The sequence below is a fragment of the Helianthus annuus genome, chromosome 4, assembly GCF_002127325.2.
Source record: "Helianthus annuus cultivar XRQ/B chromosome 4, HanXRQr2.0-SUNRISE, whole genome shotgun sequence".
NCBI lineage: Eukaryota > Viridiplantae > Streptophyta > Magnoliopsida > Asterales > Asteraceae > Helianthus > Helianthus annuus.
The window spans coordinates 57,558,161-57,584,162 of record NC_035436.2 but is presented as its reverse complement, the minus strand read 5'-3'; the positions used below and the strand labels follow the sequence as shown (position 1 = coordinate 57,584,162).

At 40.0% G+C, this 26,002-nt stretch overlaps 2 protein-coding genes and 1 long non-coding RNA gene across 7 annotated transcripts; all 3 read right to left on the bottom strand.

Annotated features, from left to right (window-relative positions):
- Positions 1-9,911: 9,911 nt before the first annotated feature.
- LOC110936647 (scarecrow-like protein 1) lies at positions 9,912-12,283 on the bottom strand. 4 transcript variants are annotated; one of them, XM_022179062.2, is made up of 2 exons: positions 11,953-12,283; positions 9,912-11,682 (listed from the first exon to the last, which is right to left on the bottom strand). In XM_022179062.2, the coding sequence occupies exon 2, from the start codon at positions 11,662-11,664 to the stop codon at positions 10,240-10,242; it is 1,425 nt and encodes a 474-aa protein (XP_022034754.1). In that variant the 5' UTR covers positions 11,665-11,682; positions 11,953-12,283; the 3' UTR covers positions 9,912-10,239. The 4 variants fall into 4 exon arrangements, with proteins under 4 accessions (XP_022034754.1, XP_022034752.1, XP_022034753.1 ...); XM_022179060.2 differs by having other exon boundaries at positions 11,802-12,280; XM_022179061.2 differs by having other exon boundaries at positions 9,912-11,678; positions 11,802-12,280.
- Positions 12,284-15,629: 3,346 nt separating this feature from the next.
- LOC110936646 (protein WHAT'S THIS FACTOR 1 homolog, chloroplastic) lies at positions 15,630-20,098 on the bottom strand. Of its 2 annotated transcripts, none has more exons than XM_022179059.2 (2): positions 17,917-20,098; positions 15,630-15,722 (listed from the first exon to the last, which is right to left on the bottom strand). In XM_022179059.2, exon 1 carries the CDS (start codon positions 20,011-20,013, stop codon positions 17,953-17,955), a length of 2,061 nt encoding a protein of 686 aa, XP_022034751.1. In that variant the 5' UTR covers positions 20,014-20,098; the 3' UTR covers positions 15,630-15,722; positions 17,917-17,952. The 2 variants fall into 2 exon arrangements, with proteins under 2 accessions (XP_022034751.1, XP_022034750.1); XM_022179058.2 differs by lacking the exon at positions 15,630-15,722 and adding an exon at positions 16,604-16,770.
- A 3,718-nt stretch (positions 20,099-23,816) lies between these two features.
- Positions 23,817-25,801, bottom strand: LOC110934737. The gene is made up of 2 exons (XR_002588587.2): positions 25,142-25,801; positions 23,817-24,114 (listed from the first exon to the last, which is right to left on the bottom strand). It is a non-coding gene; the product is annotated as an uncharacterized LOC110934737 (long non-coding RNA).
- Between the last annotated feature and the right edge of the window lie 201 nt (positions 25,802-26,002).

Genomic DNA, 26,002 nt, shown 5'->3' with positions numbered 1-26,002 from the left:
CTTTATGGCGGTCTACGCGAACTTGTGATGGATGAAGCTCACAAGTCTCGCTACTCGGTACATCCAGGGTCGGATAAAATGTACCACGATATCAGCACTACTTATTGGTGGCCTAGTATGAAGGCCCACATCGCTACGTACGTTGGAAAATGTTTGACCTGTGCGAGAGTCAAGGTCGAATATCAGAAACCAGCTGGCCTACTGCAGCAGCCTAAGATACCGCAATGGAAATGGGAAGAAATTTCCATGGATTTCGTTACAGGCCTACCTAGATCCCAGCGTGGGAACGATACGATATGGGTGATCATGGATCGACTCACCAAGTCTGCACACTTTCTACCTATAAAGGAAACGGACAAGTTCTCCACTCTTGCAGACGTATATCTTAAAGAAGTTGTTTCAAGGCACGGGGTGCCCACATCTATCATTTCGGATCGCGATGCACGATTCACGTCAGAACTTTGGCAAACAATGCACAAATCTTTCGGCTCACGGTTAGACATGAGCACAGCATATCACCCTCAGACGGATGGGTAGTCTGAGCGAACGATTCAAACACTTGAAGACATGCTTAGGGCATGCGTTATCGATTTCGGCAACGGCTGGGAAAAGCATCTCCCTTTGGTGGAGTTCTCTTACAATAACAGTTATCACACCAGCATTCAAGCCGCTCCATTCGAGGCATTGTACGGGCGTAAATGCCGATCACCTCTCTGTTGGGCAGAGGTGGGGGATAGTCAGATCACGGGTCCAGAGGTTGTAGTGGACGCCACAGAAAAGATTGCACAGATACGACAACGCATGGCGGTAGCACGCGACCGTCAGAAAGCCTACGCGGACAAGCGTAGAAAGCCTTTGGAATTCCAGGTCGGGGACCGGGTTTTATTGAAAGTTTCACCCTGGAAGGGTGTGGTACGTTTTGGCAAACGGGGCAAACTAAATCCGCGGTACGTCGGACCATTCGAAATCATAGAAAAGATTGGCAAAGTAGCCTACAAGTTGAACCTACCAGCTGAACTCGGGGCAGTTCACAATGTCTTTCATATATCGAACTTAAAGAAGTGCCTATCAGATGAAAACCTCATCATTCCTTTTAAGGAACTCACTATCGACGAGCGGTTGCAGTTCGTCGAGGAACCAGTAGAAATCACGGACCGGGATGTGAAGGTCCTCAAACACAAGAGAATCCCTCTTGTCCGAGTTCGTTGGAACTCCAAACGTGGCCCAGAGTACACCTGGGAACGCGAAGACAGGATGACAGAAAAGTACCCCCAGTTATTCGAAACCAATGCTACCACTACTGAGGCTGAAGCTACTACTTCGGAATTTCGGGACGAAATTCCAGATCAACGGGGGGAGGATGTGACACCCCAGGAAAATCAGTGAACAATACAGTTTACCTAGCTTCCTCAGTGAGTGCATACCAAATTTCGGGACGAAATTTCCAATTAGTTGGGGATAATGTGACAACTCGAACCTTAGACTTACTTTGTGTAACCATATGTGTTTACGAGAACGTTATTAATTGAATGAATACTTGGTATGTTATGTTTATGTGCATTATATGTGTATGTATGTTGTGTGTTGCACGAGCCCAAACCACACACTAGAACCCAATCGCACAAGACTAACCGGTTATACAAGCCCATTTGGGCCATACTTGGAAATCGGACCCCATTTGATAACCGAGTTGGGCTCGGCCCACTCCCTACTCGCAAACACCAAAACCAAGGGTAAGGGTTGATTCTCATTGTTGTTACAATTTTCATAACACACACAAACCCTATTTGCTCTACCTCTCTCTCTCGGTTGCTTGGAACCCGACGGCAAGAACATCCCCTACTCGGATCACCCTCTTTTCCTTCTTTAATCCGGTTAGTGATTATGTTATTGGTTGTGTGTTATTGTTTGTATGTTGATAATTGCTTGATACCCGAAGGATTCTTGTTAACATGTTGTTATGATAATAGTCATTATTGATTGTGAACCGGCTGCATGATTATTGAATTGGATTGGTCCGGATGTTGTTTGATAACCGGCTGTGATTAAAGAATTAGGTTGCATGCTAATATGATGATATGATTACGTTTCGGTTTAGTTTTGATGCTGTTCTTGAACATGATATGAACAGGTTGAATGTGTTTTGAAACTGATTAAATTATGAGTTTGATCTGATTTCCGAAACTGCCAAACTTGTTTGCTGAATTTACGGTAGTGATTGGAATTGAATTTAGGAAATCAGGAAATCAGTTACACACTGGGTTGCGACTCAGATTGCGAGTCGAAACCTCACGGTCACGACTCGAGACCACAACAGCACCAGCCGAGACCATGGTTGCGAGTCCCGTTGCGACTCGTAACCGGACCATGATGAGCCGAAATCACCATTGCGACTCGTAACCTCCTGTTGCGACTCGTAATCTCCTGCTGTGACTCGTAACTCCCGGTTGCGACTCGAGATCGCCGGTTGCGACTCGAGACCACCTTTGCACGTACATCTGTTTGGGCCTACACTGTCCCGGGCCCAACCGTTTGGGCCAAATGATTGAATTTGTGAACTGTTTGTTATTGGACAAGTATGCGTTTACTATTTGGGCCGGGTCATGTTGGGTCAGGGTTAACACGCACAAGTATGCTCTTGACTGCTAATTGGACTGCTTACCTGTTTGGGCCGACTACTTGGACTCGTTACATGATTTGAACTGCTGATACGTTTATGTGAATTGCCATGATCATACTCGATACCATACGTGATACAAACGTGCTATATACGAACCTGACTTGCATAATAACCATGATAGGACGTGGTTGACCATTTACTTGCTACCTGTACTCTTTGTGTATCTGCCGAGCAAACCAAGGTGAGTTCACACAGCCAAGGCATGGGATTCCCGGGTTGGGAATTGGGTTGGATATGTTGAATATGGAATGATTACTTGTACTTACGCATTCTCTAGACTATAGACCATCGTCCTCAGGTTAGTCAGGACACGTTACGTAAAGCCTACGTAACCCAGTTTATTTGCCATTTGTCTCCCGGGTCGGGAGGACACGTTACGTAAAGCCTACGTAACCCAATACCTTCTACTGTCTTCCGGGTCGGAAGGACACGCTGCGTAAAGCCTACGTAGCCCCCACGCGTACCACTGTCCTCGGGGAAGGGCACGTCACGTAAAGCCTACGTGGCCCAGTACGTATTCCTGTTCTCGGTAAAGAAGAACACATGGTCGGAAGTTAGTCTAGTAAGTACCACTAATGAGAAGCCCTCATTAGTAAGGATAAACGTGGGAAGCCCCCACCGGTAATATAAACACAAGGTTTGGGAAGCCCCCACCTTTAGTACACACTAGTATGGGAAGCCCCCACTAGTTATACTTATGCACTATGTTATGAACTTACTTTCTGTGAACTCGCTCAACTAGTTTGTTGATTATTTGCTGCATGCCTTGCAGGACCTTAGGTATACTTGGAGCTTGCACCAGAGGAGAAAGCGGGTCGTTGTGGACAAGAATACGTGAATGCTTATTAAACACTTTTACATTCACACATTGATACTTACGTTTTGGGTTTTACATTTCATGCTTCCGCTACATAAACAGTGTTTGGTTTTGAACATCAATTATGTCTATGATTATTATTAAATGCTATGTTTGATATAATTGGTGGCTTGATCCTGGTCAGTCACGCCTCCAAGCGGTGGTACTCCGCGGGTGGATTTTGGGGGTGTGACAATTTTCTTGCTACCCGTTTTCCTCTGTGTAGCTACACTCTTATGCTCCCCACCAAAACTACATTGAAACCAAATCTTGTAATTCTCTCCTCTTTTATTTGACCTCTTAGTCACAATGAGGTCACAATTGTCTTTTGCCGTGTCTTGTACCCAACGCACCAACTCTTTACGTGACGAAAAGGTCTGCGTTGTATCAAACGAAAATGTAACCGGGTAACAACCTTCCTCGTCAACAGACACATCCTCCGGCTCACCATCGTCACCGAGGTTCGAATAGACTTGATGTTCAAAGCTCTGTTCACAACCGTAACTCTGGTTTGGATAACACTCCTGCTGTATAAAGCTTTGCTCGCCACCGTAACCGAAATTCGAATAACCTTGTAAGCCTTGTTGACAACCGTAACTGTCGTTTGGATAACACTCCTGCTGTACAAAGCCATAGTCGCCACCGTAACCGAAATTCGAATAACCTTGTTGTGCGTAAGGGTCCTCCACAGGGGTATTCAAATCCAGCTGCACCGTGTTATCACGATAACGAATGCCAGATACAACCTCCGTCTCCCTCAAGTTGGACGACACCGGTTTCTCAAACGAGTCAGAAATAGCGGTCCCCTCGTAAGAATCAGGAACAACTGACTCGTCAGAATATTGACCGAAAAGATAGTTGCTGAACCACGACATCGTTTTTTCAAAAAATGAAACTAATAGAGCAAAGAAGATCGACAAAAAACAATCTGAATTATGAATGTCGAGTCTGGCCAGGGATTTAAAGGCAGCATTTGGGGTCGAAGCGTCGCGCTATGGCCAAAGCGCGACGCTTAGGGTTCACGGGGCGACTGAAACCTCGTATCACCTTTATGTCTGTCAGTCTGTCAGTCAGTCATTCGAAACCTCGTATCAACTTTTGTCGCCCTAAGCGCCCCGCTTTGACCATAGCGCGACGCTTAGGGGTGTGAAAATTATTTTGGTCGTGTGTAATTAGCATGATCCTTTAATTAATGGGGGTAGACAGGACTTATCTCTATCTTGATTATTTTATTATTTTTTTGATTTTATTCTTCTTTGATTGTTTCTTACCAAACTTCACAATCAGTATGTTTATTTTAGTCCGCAAGGAGAGTGCTTATCTGCTTGTTCTCCAATGTCAGGTATCTATGCTTACTTATTTTAGTTAATAATGTATGACATTTAGTTTTTTTATTAGAAAAACAATTACATTTTTAGTGGTAAGGGTGAATAATGCTCCCACTCTTGGACGTTTTCCGTCATGTGACAGTCCAGTCAGCAAGGGGCATTATTGGGTGTTTTTCTAAAATGGGTGTAGTGGGGATGCGGGGGGGGGGGGGGATATTCCACGGTCCTCCCAACCGTCGAGGTGATCCCACCTCGCAGACCGCCACCCAGCAAGCCTGAGTCTGGGGGTAAATCCGCTACCGTAGGGGCATTGGGAACGAGCAAGACTCGAACCCGCCACCTTCGGGTTAGAATGCGGGCTGGTGGCCATTGGGCTGACACCCAATGGCTTGTAGTGGGGATGTGGGTATTATATTAAAAAAAAGGGGGTTAGAATTCGGGTTAGAATGCGGGCTGGTGGCCATTGGGCTGACACCCAATGGTTTGTAGTGGGGATGTGGGTATTATGTTAAAAGTGGTTTAAAGAATTAAATAAAAAAAAACTAACCAAAAAAGGGGATTGACCAAGAAAAAGAGGGATATATCTGATTGGCCATTGATTTTCCATTTGAGCGTGTTTTAAATCACGCTAGAGGGGGATTTCTTGCGAAAAAACGCCCAAACACGCCCACGGGGGTGGGGTGCTTGGCGTGATGGGGCGTGTTTGGCTGTAGAAAACGCCGGACACCGCCCACTAGGGGTGGTCTAAAAGAGATGAATAGGTATGTTACCAAATCGATGTTGGACTTGCTTATGTTTCGTTCCTAGAGATTCATTTACATAACTTTGAATGAGAGGTCATTACGACTTGTTGACTTATATTTATGAAGAAACACTAGTTAGCACATAGCTAATTAGTCGGGTCGTCTCGTATAAGATGGTTTAATCTCTTTTTTTTTACTCGATGGATAACTGATTCTTCCAAAGTTTCCTGCAAAACGAACTACACCGGTGATTCGCTACAAGGAGAAGAAGATGGGGGTTCTCCTTGTAACCACCCTCCGGCGTGAGAATAAGTAATCGTTTTGGGGATAAGTGTGTGTATAGAGTGAGAGAGTGAGATATCGAATCCTTAAACCTGGAGGTTGAGTCTTCTATTTATAGCTGGAGAATTGTGAAGGAGGAAGATTGCCAGCTAGTCATTGCTCGCCAGCTGTCTGATCAGGAGGAATATCCATTATGTCCCCTCCGACACAGTCAGGCCTGGAGGTGACATGGCACATGGTTATTCGCTCCAGCTCAGCGTCCTTTTGTACTGGTTGTCAGTTTGTCTTGTGAAGATCTTGCGATCGATGCTAGCGTCCTGCCATTGATACCACCTGTTGTCCTTTCTGTATGCTGAGAGCATCTTCTTGTTCGCCATGTGTCCCTTTCCAGAACCATATAGAAACCTTTGTATTGTGAGGTCACCGGCTTGGAGTGATGTGGTCCCGTTGACACATGTTCATACGTGATTTGGGACCATACCTCTTCAACTTAGAAGATTTTATTAGCTTTAATCCAAGTCAACCAAAGATACAACTGGACCGATACATTTCAAATGTGAAAAGTAATGCCGTTTTTCGAGTATCGACCCCTTGAGCTGACTTTGGGTATATTATACAGTCGAAAGATCTCAAGACCGATGTATATAATAAGATAAATGTCACAACCGTAAATTATAATCATATACACTATCGAATATAGAGGTTACAGTTACATAAATCGTTCTATCGACAAAAATTTACTGCAACAAAAATAAAACAACTCTATTATACAACAGGGCCCCGTTATAACTTATAACCGGACTTCATGTTTAAATTGTAAGACATATTAAGAATTGTCGGGCTTAACCACGTTGGAACCGGAACCTCAGAGGACCATGCTTCTTGGTAGGGGTGCAAACGAGCCGAGCGGCTCGCGAGCTACTCGAGATCGGCTCGAGAAAAAGCTCAAAGCGAGCCGAGCCTTATCGAGCCCGAGCCGAGCTTGAGCCTAATATAAAGCTCGTTTGTTTATCGAGCCCGAGCTCGAGCCTCGCATTTGAAGCTCGTTAGGCTCGTCGAGCCTTAGTGTAAACGAGCCGAGTCGAGCCGAGCTTATTCAAACTTGTTTACAAGCCGACCTCGAACCTAAAAATAAGCTTATATGGTAAACGAGCCCGAGCCCGAGCTTCACTTATCGAGCTCGCGAGCCTAAAAAGTCTATTATTTATATTATTTTTATTTAATATATTAATTAATACATAATAAACGAGCCGAGCCCGAGCCGAGCTCGAGCTTGAGAAAATATAAATGAGCCGAGCTCGGGCCTTGAAAACAAAGCTTGAATCGAGCCGAGCTCGAGCCCGAGTTCTCATAAGTTAATCGAGCTCGAGCCTGATCAAGCTCGGGCTCGGCTCGACTCATTTGCACCCTACTTCTTGGGACTAGTTTCAAACTAGGTGTTGTCCGTTTACCTGTCACTTTATTGTAATTTGTTGTTTTGTTCAACAATAATTTATTAAGAATGATAATTAAATAGAATAAAAACGTTGAACCACACATGCACGTTGCGTCGTATTAACTCGAAAAATTTAGAACTATACGCAAAACGAAAATTTGCGAAAGATGAAAAGTATAAGTAACAAAAGTTTTGAAGTTAAATTGCAAATAATGAAAAGTTTTGGGTTAAAGTTAAAAAACCAAATTACGTAGGGTTAAAATGAAAAAGGTAAAAACCTTTTGGGTTAAAAGTAAAAATTCAAGTTTTTTTTTTTTTTTTTTTGAAAAATGCCCTAAACACAAGTTACAACTCTTGATGCCTATATTTGTTGCTTTTTATAGTAATAAAATAAAATAAAATAAAATGATAATTAAAATTCATATTTTATTTTCATTAAAAAAAATAAGATAAGAATTTTCACGGCAGAGGTCAAAAACCATTTACTCTGTCACCAAGAAATTTTGTAGGTGAATTTCGCTTTCTCTCCTTTGAGTTTCTGGAAGGTTTTATTGAAAAAATTCGATTTAATTAATGGATTACTATTTATATCTTGATTTTTTTGAAAGGCATTTATATCTTGATTAATTTATTATTCTTTAATTATGTGTTTGTTACCAAACTTCACAATAACCCTGTTTATTTTAATCCGTAGGTATAGTACTTGTCTACTTGTTCTCCGATATGTCATGTATCCATGCTTATCTATTATTTTATTTTAGTTAACAGTCTTTTCTTTTCTTTTTTTTTTTTAACGGCAAATTTGAATCACTGACGGATCACTGTAATATTATCGTGCCATCAGCAGAATCACCCGATCATATCCATCTCCACTATGGTTGTAAAACAAGGTCTCCAAGGCCGACTACTCCCCGAGTAGTCGCTACAAGGTAGGTTGCCGAGGCGACTTTCTTCAACTCCGACTAATTACTCAGAATTGATCAAATGCGGTCAACATCGGCCAAAATCGGATCTAGTAGGTCAACTCAGGCCGAGTTTGACTTAAAATAAAATAAAACATAAGTTCTATGCCTATCATATTAAAGAATGAATATCAATTTCACGTATTTTGTTATAAATATTAGTAAATTTATGTTATTTGACATATATTTACTTTCCGAAAACTAATTTCTTTATAATTTGGCATGTCCGAGTACTCCCCGTGTACTCTCTGCCAAGGCCGAGTACTCTCAACTCCCCGGTCGACCGACTAGGGAGCGCCTAGCGACTTTTGCAACCATGGGTATAATACGTATACAACAATTCAGGAGAAAACCCAATAAATATGGGAAAACCCCTTTGTAGGAATCAAACCCAAGACCTATTGATCTCAAAGCCTTATCCCACCCTTAGGGTGTCGGCAGTGTCTTCGGTGAATGCATGAGGGGAGGGTTTGCCGCATGAGGGAAGGGTGCCGCCATCTCTTTTCACCGCATGAAGGGGATTAAAATCGGTGGATGTTTACCGATTGTGGGAAGAGAGGAAAAGGGTGGCCGACTAACTTTTCAACCAATAATATGTTTTTCTTTTTTAAATGGTTTTCCCTCACCTCATGAGGGGTGCACCCCGTATGTTTTTGGACAAGAGGGAAGTTATAGAGGGGAAATGACATGGCAACGTATGATTGGGTTAAAAAAAGTTTCCCCTCACCTTATTAGGGGGGTGCCCCTTCACCCTTAAGATGTCACTAGGCTATAAAGCCATAGGCATAATAGTCTTTTAACTTACATTTTCTGTATTAGAAAAATAAATAAAAGTCTTCACACAATTCTAAGATTTTTTTAGAGGGTGTTTAGCTTAGCTTTTCCAAACTCCTTATGACTTTTTGAAAAAGTTAATAAGTCACAATTGAATGACTTATTGACTTTTCCTCTTAATAGACTCCCAATCCCAAACACCATTTAACTTTAAAAAAAACTCCCAAACACCCCCTTAATCTTTTCAGTGAGATGAATATGTATTTTAGCAAATGAAATTCAGACTTGAAAACGTTTATAGCATATACGTTGATCCTTGAGATATATTTACAAAACTTTGAATGAGAGGTTATTACGACTTGCTGACTTGTTATATTTATATGCCGTTCTTTTCAAATATGAGAGGTCAACTAAAGATGCAACAGGATTGATACATTTTACAAATATGAAAAGTAATGCCGTTTTTTCTGGTCTTCGCGATAACTTGCAAAGAAAATGGTTACGATAAAATTATCATATTACATATGAACTGGTCTAATAAGTATCCACTACTTGAGCTGACTTTTTTCCTATAGTCGAAAAATCTTGGTGTATATCATCAGTGCACCATATCAAGATAAATGTTTTTAAATGGTGTTGACCATAAACAAATTTACAATCGTTTCTAGATACAAGACCTCGAAGGTTACAGCTACATACATCCATTAAAAAAAAATCATACACACTAACGAATATAGATGTTACAAATCAAAAAAAAATTAAAAAATCATATACACTAACGAATATAGATGTTACAAATTAAAAAAAAAAAATTAAAAAATCATATACACTGACGAATATAGATGTTACAATTACACCAACAAATATAATGCAACTCTATTATATAACAGGGCCCAGTTATAACTTACAACCGGGCTTCGTGCTTAAATTACATGACATATTAAGGACCGACGGGCTTAACCGGGTTGGAACTGGAACCTCAGAGGACCATGCTTCTTGGGACTAGTTTCAAACTAGGCCCAAGACTGGTCGTAGGTTGCGGTTCCAACCCTGTTTACCGACTACCAAGAGAAACGAAACAATAATAAGTTATTGGTTAAGAGTCACTCGAATAACAAAAAAAGTTACAAGTTACAAAGTTACAACAATACACGTCTTATTTTATAAACAATATGATTCTTACCTCCAAGCCGAAGCGACGACCAACACTTTATCTTCCCAACCGAAATGAACTGCATTCGGTTCGACTTTCATGTTATACCTATCACTATACTGTTTTATAAGTTCTCGAATCGAATCATTCACATTTTCACTAATCGGGCACGGCTTAAACCCTGCCATCATCATCCGAGCCTTCCACTTTCCCGACACTTCGTACCGCTCAATCCTCTCTTCGCCTTCACACGCGATTATGTTAACTATATCGCGAGCCAGACACTGTTTCTCCACATTCACTCTTTCCTGACTCTCGCGTGGCAGTGTCGCATCAATACAATCAAACAGAGCGGAATAATAACTGTATGCTTCATGAAACCTATGCAAAAACGGGGCCGTGTTCGTGTTTACATCCTGTTCGACAACGGTTACGAGTTTCGGGTTTAAACTCTTTACCATTCTCAGAAGCTGATCTCTTTGATTCACGGTGGAAACACTCTCATCGGGCATGTGGTGGAGCTGGAATGCGAAGTTCACGATCACCGCCTCACCCGCCCTGCAGTTAAGCATGTCGGGTTCAACCACCGCTATATTTGCCGCCACAGAGTTGAATTCGAAGTCGAGATTGAGGGATTTAGCGAGTTCCTTGAGTCTCATCCCGATATGGTTCAGCCCGCCAACGGGTCTTTGAACCGACTCCGGGTCATCAACACCAGTCAACCTCAAATGGGGTCTCGGGCTTTGACCCGCTAGCGTCTGCAACAGGGTTATATACTGGCTTCCTTGGTTAATATCGAAATCAATCACATGCACCATTTTTTCTCCTACAAACGCCTCCAGAATCGCCCCATTCGCTGTCGTGAACCCGAACCTGAAACACGGGCAAACCTCAAACAACACTTGCATAGCCGAAAGCCGATCTTTCGAAGGCGGTTCTTTACACTTCAAAGCTTTGTAAAGCCCTTTACCTGAAACCGCCACACGAGCCGCAAGAGCTTCCACCATGTACGCCAAAATCCTCTGCGACGGCTCTCCATCAATCGAAACCGTTCGTCGCAGCTCGTTTATCATATTCAACGCCCCTTCGACGTTCCCTTCCGACAGCACCAACGCACACTCGAAAAGCAGGTCTTTTGGAGTAATCGCACCCGTCCTAACATACGAGTTATACGAAGACGACCCGTTTGGTGACTCTAGGGCAGAACCGGAACCCGAATACCCCGAAGATTCAATCTCCATGCTCCGATTCGGCCCCGAATCGTTATCTTCGTTAGCATCATCAAGCAGTGCTGCTTCAAGCTCTTGAAGCTTTAACCTCATCTTATCTTCATCATAACTCAATCCTTCAAAATCTTCACTCAACAACTGTTCAGATTCAACAGCTGATTCATGTTCTTCAGAATCATAACTCATATTCAACATAACTGGATTTCCGTATGATCTAATCATGGTTGACTTGTTGACTAACTACAATTAAATAAATATATAAATATCACAACAAACACAAAATTAGATTAATCACCCCCCCCCCCAATTTCAAAATTCAAAACCCTAAATCATAAATCACGAGTCAAAATCAAAATTACCTGAATCAGATAACAAAACTTGAAGAAGAAGAAGAAGAAGAAGAAGAAGATGATGATGATTAATGATCAAGGAACAGTACGATGATTTCCCCTAATTTTGAACAAAATCAAAACCCTAAATCATGAACCGTACGGTTAAAACTGAAATTACCTGAATCAGACAACAGAAATTGAAGAAGAAGATGATGATGATCAATAATTAATGAACTAATAACAGCTACAGATACGATTTGATTTCGAATTAGGGTTTGAAATTCGAAACCCTAGATAAGGAACCGTACGTTAAAATCGAAATTAAGTGAATCGGTTAATAGAGCTTGGAGAAGATGATAATTATCGGTGAACAACTTATGATTTGATCATGAATTTGTGTTTTGATTTGAAGAAAGTTTGAATTAGGGTTTCTAGTTTGAACAGTTGAAAAGGAAGAAGAAGCAGCAGCAGCAGATAAGTATTCCCCTGTGTGTGTATTACTATTATAGATTATTATAAATATAAATAAATAAATAAATAATAAACAGAGTGATTGTGAAGTTTGGTAACAAACAACGATCAGAACAAAATTTTTATTTTTAAAGGGGAATAAAATTAAAAGTTGATAAATTAATCAAAAATAGAGTTGATGTTTATCTAAACTCAGTATTATTAAATTAAGTATCGAGATGTTGGTCCAGTGGTCAAACGGTCTAGCTTCCTAGTGGAGACCCAGATTTGATTCTTGTTTTTTAATCCCGGGTTCGAACTTGACCGGGAGAGACAGGTTACGGATTTCATCCGGTTCACGCGCTTTAGGGGGCACGGTCTCATGACGGTCGAGGAATTGACCTTAGACATAGCCCCAAACAGGATGGATTTACACGTGAGATTCTTTATCGTTTAAATAAAATATTATTAAATAAAATTTGGCAGGAATATGATTGAAAAAGGAAAAATGCAAGGAAAAGGTAGGGAAATGTTCTTGGTGGCAGAGAAAATGGTTTATGACTTTGTGATGATAGGTTATATTCTTTTCTTTTTTTTTTTACTTTTTTTTTTTTGCTTAATGAGAATGGAGTTGAATATTGATGTTGGTCTACACGTTTATGACATTACATCATCAACAGTACCATTCTAAAGATGTGCTCACCTTGTCGTAAGCAATGTCGTCATGTTTGGGATTTACTTTTCTAGTTTCACAGTCAAAAGCCTTGTGTTTTTCTCTTGTTTTTTTACCCACCATTCTAGGAGCAAAACTCGGTTGGTTCTTGATGAAATTTTTGCGGTCTGTACCAAATGCAGCTTCAATTTTCGATAATCGCGTTAGCGTCGTTGTCATTTGGGTTGTGGTTGCGTAGGTCGGAAGCAGATTTTCGACTGCTATTGCTTCTCCGAAGGGGGATTTTGATTTAAAGCAATGATTGTAAGATTAAGGTAGTGTTAGTTTCATGGAATGTAATGTAATGGAATTGGAATGGGAAGGAATTGGATTTGGAATTTAAACATTTTAATAAGAATTGGAATTTGTTGGAATTGGAATATTAGTTCCATTCTTGATATGTTCGTTTGGCAATTGAATTGGAACCTACTGATCCCGGCTCGCTGATCGGGCTAAATCGAGACGTTTTGGGTCGTTAATGGGTCAGTTCGGGTCGGGACGTTTTGGATCGTTAATGGGTCAGTTCGGGTCGGGACGTTTCAGGTCGTTAATGGACTGGGTTGGGTTGGGTTGAGACGTTACAGGTAGTTAACGGGCATGCTCGGTTCGATACGTTTGGGTCATTAACAGACCGGGTCGGGTTGAGACGTTTCGGGTCGTTAACGGGTCGGGTCGGGTCGAAATCTTTGGTTTTGGAGGTAGAAATAGAAGTTTCACCTTATTATATTCTGATCGTTGGGTATTTTCTTATGTTGTATTTTGCGAGGTAATCCTCATTTGCTGATTTTACATTGATTTGGCTTGATTTTGTGTATGTAGCTTAACCAGATGATGCTAAATACAAATGTCTATGATTTTAAAATGGTTAATCACGATTCATCTAGGAACAATTTAAGATTCAACCTGTCCTGTTCAGTTATCATCAGTTAATTAACGAAACCGATATCATGAGCTACAATGCCGAGTTACAATGGTAAGAGTTCCATGAAATGACGCTTTTGTTTTGTAGTATGCATGTATCATGTATAGTGATAAATATTTAGAGTAAATTACAAAAATCGTCCTTTATGTATGTCACTTATTGCAAACTGTGTCCTTTGTCTTCAATAATTACAGAAAACGTACTCGATGTTTGCAAACCCTTGCAAGTTATGTCCTTTAGCCCTAACTCAGTTAATTTTTGTGGTTAAATCTGACCAAATGGACCCTACATGAAGGTATTTTTGTGGTTTAATTTGACCAAATGGACCCCACATGAGAGTAAAATGACCAAAATACCCTCATGTGGGGTCCATTTAGTCAGATTTAACCACAAAAAATTAACTGAGTTAGGGCTAAAGGACATAACTTGCAAGAGTTTGCAAAGACCGAGTACGTTTTCTGTAATTATGGAAGATAAAGAACACACTTTGTATCAAGTGACATACATAAAGGACGATTTTTGTAATTTACTCAAATATTTATGATATTTCATGAGATTAATTACGATATTCACGAGTTGATTATGTTCATTCTATAAACCAAATAAAAATCAAACTCTTTGAACATATAACAGAAGAACTGATAATGAGTGATGAATAAATAAATTTTCGACAAAGGGAATGGGTCGGGTAAAAAACGAGTCGGGTCAAAAACCCCATATGATGATATATTAATTAAACCGGTTAATATAACTCAAAAAGACATAATATTAATTAAACCGGTTAATATAACTCAAAAAGACAGATCATTACTATATTAGATAGATTTTCTTTTAAAAAGATTTCCAATACTAATAATAGAAGATTAGTATCAAGAATCAGAATTAGTATAAAGAAAGAGTATTAGTATAAAGAAACAGAATAAATGACATCAGCAAATAACAACCAAACATAAATAAACAAATAAAAGGTCAACAAGAAAACAAAAAAATATATATATAAAAAATCAAGCACTTTAAATAATACATGTACACACATCTATATTTAGGCTTGGCGACTAAAGTCGCCTCCTTAAGTCATAAGCGAATTTTACTAAATTCGCTTATAGACTAAGGTCGTCTGTACATTACAAAGTCTTTAAATACAAAACGACGATTATAAAACAACAGAAAACATGCGTTGAACTTTGGCAGTGTATCCAAAAGGCAAAATGCCTTTAATCCAGCCTGAGAAACATACACATACCTAGTGTTTCCAAAAACAAATGTAGAACACTTGTGAGCAGATGAAAATAAAATAAATATAAACTGCAGAAAGAATACTAAAATAAGAATCAAAAACTAAAATAAATATAAACTTAATATTTTTCTAAGCTAAATGCCATTTAGGCCCTGTAGTTTTAGCTATTTTGTCAGTTTAGTTCAAATGTTTCATTTTTCTCCTGTGGGTCCAAAAAGGTTTCACCGTTGCCATTTTAGTCCACTGAGTTAACTTCATCCGTTTTTTCTGTTAACCAGAAGGGCAATTCGGTCATTTTATATGTAATTCTGTTAACTAGTAAGGCAATTCAGCCATATAAAATGACTGAATCGCCCTTCTCGTTAACAAAAATAATGGATAAAGTTAACCCAGTGGACTAGTAAGGCAATTCAGCCATATAAAATGACTGAATCGCCCTTCTCGTTAACAAAAATAATGGATAAAGTTAACCCAGTGGACTAAAATGGCAACAGCGAAACCTTTTTGGACACACAGCCGAAAACGCTAAAGATAAAAAGTGGGGGCCCTAAGAGGCTGCTTCATTTGATCTATACTTCAGCCCGCCTTGTTGATCGACAAAATCTTTCAGATGCATCATATGTTGTCCTTTAAAGAAAGTTGTTTTGATGTCCATGTGCCGTATCACATAACCATATGACAGTTAGTAACCTAATATACTTGACCGAAGAAACTGTATCTTATTGTAAGAGGAATCTCATACCAAAAATACACATATGGTTCTAACTTTTTGAAGCTTTTCATCAATCTATAAGATTAAAGTTGCTTTGTAAAATATTAGGGACGGTATAAACAATAATTGTTATTAGTGATAATTAACAGTTAAAAGAAATATTACTAGCACTTAATTAAATTTTTTAATTAAGAGTAAAATGCCAGAATGGCCCCTGAGGTTTGGGCGCTATTGCCACTTTAGACAGAATTTTTTTTTATCACCAAGGCCTGAAAGGTTTAAAATTGCCATCCCCCCCCCCCCCCACTTTTTTAACACCCCTTCAACGCTGGCCGATGACCTCAGGGGCAAAATTGTCATTTCTCATCTCAGGGGTCATTTTGGCAATTTAAAAATAAACAAAATATTTTAATTTATTTTATATAAAACCCACCCCATCCCAACGAGTGAATCCTAGCCCACCCCTGCCTCCACTGTTGTTGCCACCAGCCGCAATAAAGACAGATATAGCGGGTCAAAACACTAGGACACTTGGACCCAACTGTTTTGACCCGCTATATTTATCTTTATCAATGAGAGCAATGTTGGTAATATCTTAATGCATCAGGAAGGTTCAAAACATTGAAGATGTTTATACCTTAATATGTTAGTTATATCCTGATAAAAATGCATTGGTTGACCAGAAAGTCAAAGGCTGACATGTTATGTTATGGCTACAAGAAATACATATAAACTGAAAAAGGTACTGCATCATAGTTACATACATGTTACTTGTGAGCTTACAGAATCAATCCTCCAAAAACAGTAAAATCTTATCAGGCTAAAAGTCAAACAAATAATGTTCCACTAGTCAAAGATCACTTGATTTATATAACTGATGCAGATTAATCAGATTTAATATCCAAAGGCAGGCAGGCGGTGGCTATTATTTTGACCAAAGATAGTCAACTGCTGGTTCTGTATCTGAAAGAACAAGCCACAGGAAGGTTAATCGTACTGGTCAAACTCGATTACAGCTGACCGTGGTCTTCACTTTCATGTGACCGTTTGAATTTGCAACCGAGTTTCAGTCAAATCCCAATAAGAGAGGTTAAGTCGGTGTTAATATGACTGAGGTCAAATAGATTTTAAATGCGGTAACTAAACCAACGTTGGTTATATACAAATTCTACAAGAAAATTAGTGAAAAACTGAAAAAGGGCTGTAAAAATAACATGTTTCAACATCATTTGATGCGTCTCTTTAACTGTAAATATGAAACCGAGATTCACGGTTCATATTTAGTTGAAGTAGCAATTTTGACCCAATCCAGGTCAAATCAATAAGTTGAAAGTGGCCCAAAATCTTTTTTTTAATCTGAACTTTTTTTTGTGTCGGGTTTCGGGTCGGGTCAAGAATTGCCGCTGCTAGTTGGGATGGGGTGGGTTTTATATAAAATTGAAAAATAAATATTTTGTTTTTTTTTAGTTGCCAAAATGGACCTGAGGTGAGAAATGACAATTTTGCCCCCGAGGCTAATGGCCAACGTTAAAGAGGTGTTAAAAAGTGGGCCAAAATGGCAATTTTAAACCTTTCAGGGGCCTCAGTGATTGAAACAAAAAACTTTCCTGCCTAAAGTGGCAATAGTGCCCAAACCTAAGGCGCCATTTTGCCATTTTACTTTTTAATAAATTATTAAAATCTTTTTTCTTATGTCTTTTTCACTCTAATCAAGTCAAACTCGATCTTATAAAGACTCTACTCCAATTCTTATATAATGTTTTGAGCCCTATGTACAATGGTTTATAACTGAGTTCACCCAAGCTTTGGCCTGCATAACGAACTCCCCTGGAGCAACCGAACCGAGTTCAAGTCAAGCTCGTCTCGGCTCGCTTACAGCCACCCACCAAACATACATACTTACAATGCAAGTTTCAAACAATGATCACTGGCTCAGTTAGTATCAAAACCAAAGTGTCAGTTAACTGGTCATACAAGTTCTAAATGATGAAAAAACTCCTTCTGATCAATAAAAACTGTTATTTGAATTTTGATACATGTGGGCTATGACAAATCTTGGAAACAAACTTTAACACATAACCAAAGTAAAAAAAAAAAAAAAAAACTCACTCAACAATGATGCATACGGCTGGGGCCAGTTTAGAATCACCCCTCTCGCGTTCTTGAAACACGCGATCTCTCTGATGATCGCCCCTCTCTCGTTCTCGAAGCACCCGATCTCTCTGATGATCGCCCCTCTCTCGTTCTCGAAACACCCGGTCTCTCTGATGATCGCCCCTCTCTCGTTCTCGAAGCACCCGGTTTCTCTGATGATCGCCCCTCTCTCGTTCTTGAACCATTTGATCTCTCTGATGATCTGTCACGTGATGCTAGAGCACCAGGGGACTCTGTTCTGAGAAATCTTCGAGGGTTTGTTTCCTTCGCATCCCTTCTATCAGGCACCCGATTGGTTCTTGAATACCTTTCATCTAACGCGTATTTCCTATCGTTTCCCCTGCCTCTTCTTCCATCATTATCATTAACCCTTGAATTTGAAGTGTTTCTTCTATTTGAATCATGAAACCTCTCTGTCCTACTAGTTCTTCCTCTAATCGTCGTATTCCCATTTTCAAGATCCTCGCTTTCCCGATTTTCATTACTTCTACGCGTCCTGCTTCGATGAACCGGATTCTTTCGCACTTCAAAAGGCGTTCGCTTGGTGGGTATTCTTTGCTTTTCTTCAAGATCCTCACTTTCACTATTATCATCGCTTCTACGCCTCCTGCTTCTCTGATCCGGAATCTTTCGCCCTTCAAGATTCGTTCGCTTCGTGGGTATTCTATGCTTTTCTTCAAGATCCTCACTTTCACTATTATCATCGCTTCTACGCCTCCTGCTTCTCAGATCCGCAATCTTTCGACCTTCAAGATTCGTTCGCTTCGTGGGTATTCTTTGCTTTTCTTCAAGATCCTCACTTTCACTATCACCATCATCATCACCGTCAATAACACCTTCGGTTTCATCATTGTCTTCTTCCTCCTCGCTTACATCATCACTCAACTCATCATCATCATCATCATCATCATCATCGTCTACATCCAAATCCCGGGTCCTCTTTTGCTTTTTCTCTCCAACTTCCGCATCCTTCGACTTACTTTTCTCCTTAACCATATTCATCAAATGAATATAACTAGACCTCAACTTCATCACCGGATGTTGAACCCGCTCCACAAGCAAATCCCTCTTATACCCCTCTCTCAAAACCACCGTATGCGTACGCAACTTACTCGAAACATAAAAAATCCCCGGATGCTCCAACAACGCCTTCTTAAACCGCGACCTAACCCCCAAATACTCCCCAAAAACCAACAAATTATCCTTCTCCGTCTTCTTCGGCACCAAAATATGAAGCACCTCGTGCATCAACCCGACAACCCACTTCTCCGCTTCCTCACTTTTCAAACTCGACATATTCTCATAAGGCGAAACGTATGGCAACTTCTGCCACTCGTCAACCCACTTCTTAAACTTCTTATCCACCTCAAACCCTCTCGAATACTTCAACGGAAACTCACTAACCGAATTAGCTTCCATAACCGACACCGCCAACTCATCACTCCAACAAACCAATTCAAGATCATCCCAATTACTATTACGAACAACACGAAAGTAATCAGGATACTCGGGGACAAGAGTTTCAACATAATCATTAGGCAAACCTAAATCCCATTTCAACCGATCGATAACCGAAAGGGGGATTCGATTAACTCTACCTAACATTAACAACTTCAATAACCTATTGGCTACATCTTTCTTATGAATGTCACTATCAAATAGAAGCTGTTCTTCAGCATCAAGGGCGAGGGTTTCAGGGGTGAGTTTGACATGTGGGTGGATACCAATGCCACCCGGAAGAAACTCTTGAATGATTGAAGGGTATTTGCGAATGAAATCAATGGGGCGAGTGGGGATACCTAATGACGAACGTTGATTGGAGATGATGTTGAGAGGGAGAGACTTTGAGGGTTCGGAATTGATGAGGTTTTTGAGGTTGATCATGGGTTTAAGGTCGCGTTCTTTCTCGACGGCGTGATCGAGTGCTCTGTCGCGGACCCAGTTGATGGAGGAGACGACGGAGGAAGAGGTGGTGGTGGTGGTGGACGGGTGGTAGTGGCGGAAGTGGTGGTGGTCATGACGGAGGTGGCGGAGGAGGAGACTGTGCTGCATAGCGATGGGGTTTGGGGTTTTGGCAGGATGGTGGCTGCCCTATACTTACTGAATAGTGTAAAGGTTTCATTTTGCAAAGGGTTTATGAACCTTTTTTTTCCTAGTTCGGTTTTGTTTTTCTAGCAAGGAGCTTTTAAGAGCTTTTAGGGGTTTCAAGCTTCAAGCTTTTAAGAAAAAGCTCCAGGTCCAATAAAAGTCTTGTTTGGTTGAAACAAGCTTAAGGCTTTTAGATTAGTTGAAAAGTTCTTTTTGAAACGCTGGTGGAAGTAGCATTTAAAACCCCCACAAGCTTTTAGGGTTAAAGTTACTTTAATATCCCACAATCGATCCCAGAACTGGAAGAACGCATCATCCCAGAACTGGAAGAACGGTCCGATCGCAAGTAGCGCAAAGGTAATTCGTTTGATTACAAGTCAAAATTTTATGTGTATCCGCATAGCGTAATTCGTTTAATCCAATTGTATATTGTCGATTGATTTTTTTTACATTAGCGGTTCTTAATTGTTTATATGACGAGGGGCCCTCTCTCTGTATCACCTTCATATTTGTGTTGTTTATAGTTACCTTGTCACCACCACAGTTTATGAACAGAGAATAAGTCTCTGTGCTTCTTGAGTTCAATTGAAGTTTATTTGTTGTTTATTCATGTTTTTGAAGCATGCAATTCATTGATATTCTGAGATACCTCAAATTTTCTGTGGTGATTTATGTTGATCCGAGTTAAGATTTTAACACAAAGTTATCCACTTTAGTGATCTTAATTTGTGATCTTAAAATTTATTTGCTGTTTAATTCAAGTTCTTGAAGCATGCAATTCATTACTGATGTGTGCTAAACAGACTATAAAAATTAACTATATTAGGCTCTCTAAACTAGACACGACAAAGCTTTAAATTCTAGACTCAACCTAAACCACACAATCGGCAAGTGTACCGATCAATGTAGTATAACCTAGGAAGTCCGGATATCGAACCACAGGACTCTATATATCATGCAAACTAGACTCTAATAGACACTGACAAACACGACTTAACTTGTTTATTTGTTTGGGGGGGGGGGTTACGGAAACTCTAGAAAATCTATATTAAACTACTAAATTAAACTATAATTAACTAATACGAATAAAGACTGAGGGCCTTTCTTATATGAGAACGAGACCACCTAGACAAGAATCCTGGATTGTTTTTAAGAGATTACCGATTAAGTTAAGTGCACGAGTTATGGAACCGGGATCTTAAAGTACTAAACCTATTAAGAACCATCGAGGCCCCTCGACCCTTCTCAAGGAGAAACCTGTGGAGCTACCTAGGCCGTTAATCCTACCGGTTATTAGACGCCTTTCCAGTTGTCTAATTATTGTGTAAGTGCCCTAATGTTGACATATTCTTTTCCAATCCTAGGTCTAGGGTAGTTCGAAGTAATTAATTTGACTTGATAGACTAATGAGACCGACAGGTAAACCAAGACATGACCTTTTCCAAGGACTATCTAAAGCAATTCGCCGGGTAAGACCTACCAATAGCCCCTCACTTTCCAGGTATTAGGACTAGTAGAACACTAAGAATTAGCAAATTATTACTAGTTACTTCTAGGGGTTATTGGCCAATTATCCCTAAAGAGTTAAGGTTTTCTAACGTGATATAGACACTCACCGAAATCCTAAACCCTAATATGACTCTATGTTGTGATATAGACCGTCACTAAGAATCATATGAAGCAAGTAATACCAATAAACCAATTCAAAGTACGCATACACATCAAACCATTAAATCAAACCTCTTACTAAACACAATCACCCATAACAATCATGCAAATAACATAACCGGTAAAAACTCTAAATTAATCCATTCATCAAAGTCTAGGTGGTTAATAAATTTAGCCAAGCATCATAAAACGTGAAAACAATCCAAAGAAATCTAAACCGGAATTCATCATAACAAGTTTTGTAAGAAAAGTCAAGGATAAAGAACTAGAAAACCCGATTAGATCTTAAATTCTTCTTCCCCGAACTCGTATCGATGATTCCTAGGCTTCAAAATCTCCAAAAGTGCTCCAAGAATCCTCAATAAGTCGCCCCCAGATGCCTCTAATTCGAAATTAGGGTTTGTTCCCAAGTTTAGGATGTTTATATATATCTTTTCATAACAAACCCTTTTAATTTTCGTAATAATTGCCAGCCAGAACGTTCTGGCTGGGCGCCACAAAATCAGGGACTGGGTGGTGGGGTGCCACCTTGTTTTTCAGCTCATGTACTAACTTCAGACTCTCGCCAGGTGCCAGAAACTTGCTTAGTGGGTGATGGGGTGCCAGAGAGTGATTTTTCAGCTCTTTAACTCTATTTCAACTCCTCGACCTTTCCAACATGCTTCAAGACTTGACACTTCAATATTTTTACTCATTTTACTCGCTTTCTCGCATATTTGAACATCAAGACCTGCGAAACACGATTTGATCAATAGTATACATATTCTAACGAAAAACAAAACTAAATATAACTAAAACTATACAAACTGTACACGAATAAATGATGTATTTTGCAATACATCAAACATCCCCACACTTACTCTTTTTTCGTCCTCGAAAAAGAATTATGCAACGGAATCATAGACAAATATTCACTCGGGTCAAAAGCATAGGTATATTTAATTAAAACCAAGACTTGCGTTAGCTGCGATTGCGAATATACCTGTCCCCTTAAACCCGAATCCAATCCTAAGCCCTTATCATGTGAATTTAATTTAAGTGCGGTCAGTCTACCTAGGGTCTCACGCTAGAATCTACAGTCCACCTACTCCCGCCTCAAGCTTATAGAACTAAAGGAACGATCACTGGACCAATTCCCAACCGTCTTATATCAAAACCAGAAGAGTTTACAATCATATTTTTCTTTTTTTCTTTTTTTTTCGCTTTTTTTTTCATTTAATCGTGAGTCTAGACGATGCTTTCCCTAACTAAGAGGCAATCCGGCTGTAGAGTCGCTATCCCCAACCACAGATTACTTAAGTTTTGGTACTTTTTTCTCTTTTTGCACAGTCGATTTCACACACCCTAGCGGTAATCTTGCTGTAGAGTCGCTATCCCCAGTTCAGACTACATAGGAATGCATTACTTTCATTTAGTTTCTAGCCCACTTTTTATTCTATTTTTTTTCATGGTCAAAAACTCTAACGGTTTTAATTTATAACGGTGCCCCTTATACTATTATTGGCGGTTTTAATTTCCCATATCTCCCAGGTGAAAACCCACTAGTAAACCGACAATTAAGGTATATTAACTCAAAGGGACTTAAAACCAAACTCGGGCCTATCCACATATCCCTAACTAGACGCAAGCTCGATTTATGATAATCTCATATTATTATTATTCGAACCCGAGCAAAAATTCACCTATTCTATCATTTTCCGTCTTAATTTGCAAACTTCTTTTATTTCACAGGACATTTTCTGGTTTTTCAATTTTTTTGACTTTTTCAAATTTTTATTTTTTTTTTGTATTTTTAATAATTAAGACTCGATTATTTACATATATCCCATCCCCACACTTAGAGATTGCATTGTCCCTAATGCAAGAACGAAAACACGACTCAACAACTACCTAGAAATAAAAACTACAAACGAAATAAATAAAAAATGTACAACAACAAAAAGGGAAACGACTTAGCTGAGTATGTGAGACTGTCAAAGTGCCAGTCGTTTCCACATAAGCCCTCCAATTCGATACGCGCTCAGCAAACAACTCCTAACCTCGGACACGCGAACGAAAGCGGCTACAAATATCAACCTAATCACGCAAACACCAAACACTAGCAAAAGATAATATAATATATCACGTTCAACAACCATCCACAATTATATCAACCAACCCCAAAATCCCAACCAACTTGTTTAATGTATTTAAGTACAAACCAATAGACGAGGATTAAAAACAGCATAAAGATAAAAATAAACAAAAGATATAAGCTGTCATCCTCGCTGCATCCTCGCTCTACTCCGCATCATCCAACACCTCATCACCCGCCTGTGTCCCACTGGGCCCTTTCCTGAGCGAGTGTCTCAGTCTCGTTTCCTGTTGGCCCGACTTGAAGTTCCTGCACGTGACATTCTGCAAAACAATTCAATAATGGCAATACGAAGCAAACAGAATATTAGTCACAAACTATTTTTTGTATTTTTGATTTTTTTTTGACATAAACAAATATATACAGAAACAACGGCCGTATAGCATTTCGTTCGCGGCCGTAGTTTATAAACAAAGTGACATTAAAGCGATTTTTGCAAATCTCTTTTTAAGCATAACCGAACCTCGCCCGAATGGAGATTGAGTACGGGCGAGTGGTATCAATAATAAAGTGAGCAAAAGACGCAATAAGACACTAAGACGACTCACATACAATTAAAACGACACTAAAGACCCTAAAATAACCATTACTAGACTCGATCTAACATGGACGCAAGCTACACAAATTACAAACTATACCTCCTCCCGGCACTTTAATTATCCGCAATTAAAACGAGTGCCTAACAATCCGACAACGACTTCCAAACTTTCTTAAAATCAGCCATGTAGTAGTTTAAAAAACAAATTTTAGCATTGAACAATTCCGCCTAGTTAAAGGAGGTTTCATTCTTTGCAAAAATTTCGATTAAAAAAATGCAAGTTTTACGCTTTAGACGTCAATGTGTTACAAACCAATCACTAATTCAGCAAATCAGCTCCCAAATCTAGCCCGACAATCATCAGCATCACACAACCAAACCATAAACCAAACCGACATTAAGTGATTACCGAGATAAAGCTGAACGCTTTAACGTTGCCTTAGTGAAACGGGTTACAAACGGATGTTATAAATCTGAGTTCAAGTTCAAAAATTTCCCAAATACATCCCCACACTTAATGTCGGATAACCTTAGACCAACATATGAGGAACATTGTAATCTAACCCAAAACCAAACCTAACCGCAACCTGCACATACCAAAATATACCCAAAACAACCCTGCTGCGACCTTCTCTATCACTGACATGAACTAACAACTTTACTAGATCAAAACCCAACCCTAAACTAAAACTAAACCAAGCAAAAACGACAATTACTAGACTCAAAATACAAAAATTTTGCAAGAACATTACCTGAGATTTGTGAGAAAAAAAAAAGAAGGAATAGAGAAAATTCTCGGCTGAACCTTGAAACCCCATGCAAAATCCAATTTCTATGGTGAAAGATGGTAGGAATGTGGAAGAACTTAGGTGTGAGATGATTATGGAGGGATTGGCGGTGGTACTGGTTAGATGGGATATTGGGTGTATCGGCTGTGGGGTAGGTTATTGGTGGTTTAGGGAGGAGTGTTAGGGTGGTCGGCGGCGGATAGGAGAGGAAGAGGTTTAGCGGCGGTTTAGGGAGGAGGGCTAGGGTTTACGGTGGTAAGGGGGTGGGGTGAGGTGGTTGTAAGGGGGTGGTCGGCAGGTAGGGGTTACGGCGGTGGGGAGAGGTGGTGGGTGGTAGTGTGTCGGCTGTAAGTGGGATGTTTGTGAAGTTCAGGTGGTAATGGAGGTTGGAGGGTTTATCGGTGGAGATTGGTGTTAACTGTGTAGAGGTAAAGGTTACGTAATGTTTCAGTGGATAATGATGTATTTAAGTGATAGATGAGAGGGTGAGATAATTTTAGGTGATAATGGAGGTTTTTGGTGATAATATGGTGGGTGTAGAGGGTAATTGAGGGTGTAAATGGTGAGGTAAGGGGTTTACGGCTAGGTGGGGAAGAAGGGTGAGGTCTGCAGTGTTTGGCGTAATGGGGAAGAAGGGTAGGTGGTATGAAATTTTGGGTTTTAAATTAATTGGGCTGCAGATAAGGCTTCTGGCGGCCCACCAGAAAAGTCTGAGGTGGGTGGCGGCCCGCCAGAGCGTAAAAGAAACAATTACGTAACCCAGCTTACGCTCTGGCCCAGGCGAGAAACTTGTCAACTGGGTGGCGGCCCGCCAGAGCGTTTTCA

Bases quoted from the DNA above. Each gene is read 5' to 3' on its own strand.
- LOC110936647 (XM_022179062.2), bottom strand. From the start codon at position 11,664: ATGATTAGATCATACGGAAATCCAGTTATGTTGAATATGAGTTATGAT.
- LOC110936646 (XM_022179059.2), bottom strand. From the start codon at position 20,013: ATGCAGCACAGTCTCCTCCTCCGCCACCTCCGTCATGACCACCACCAC.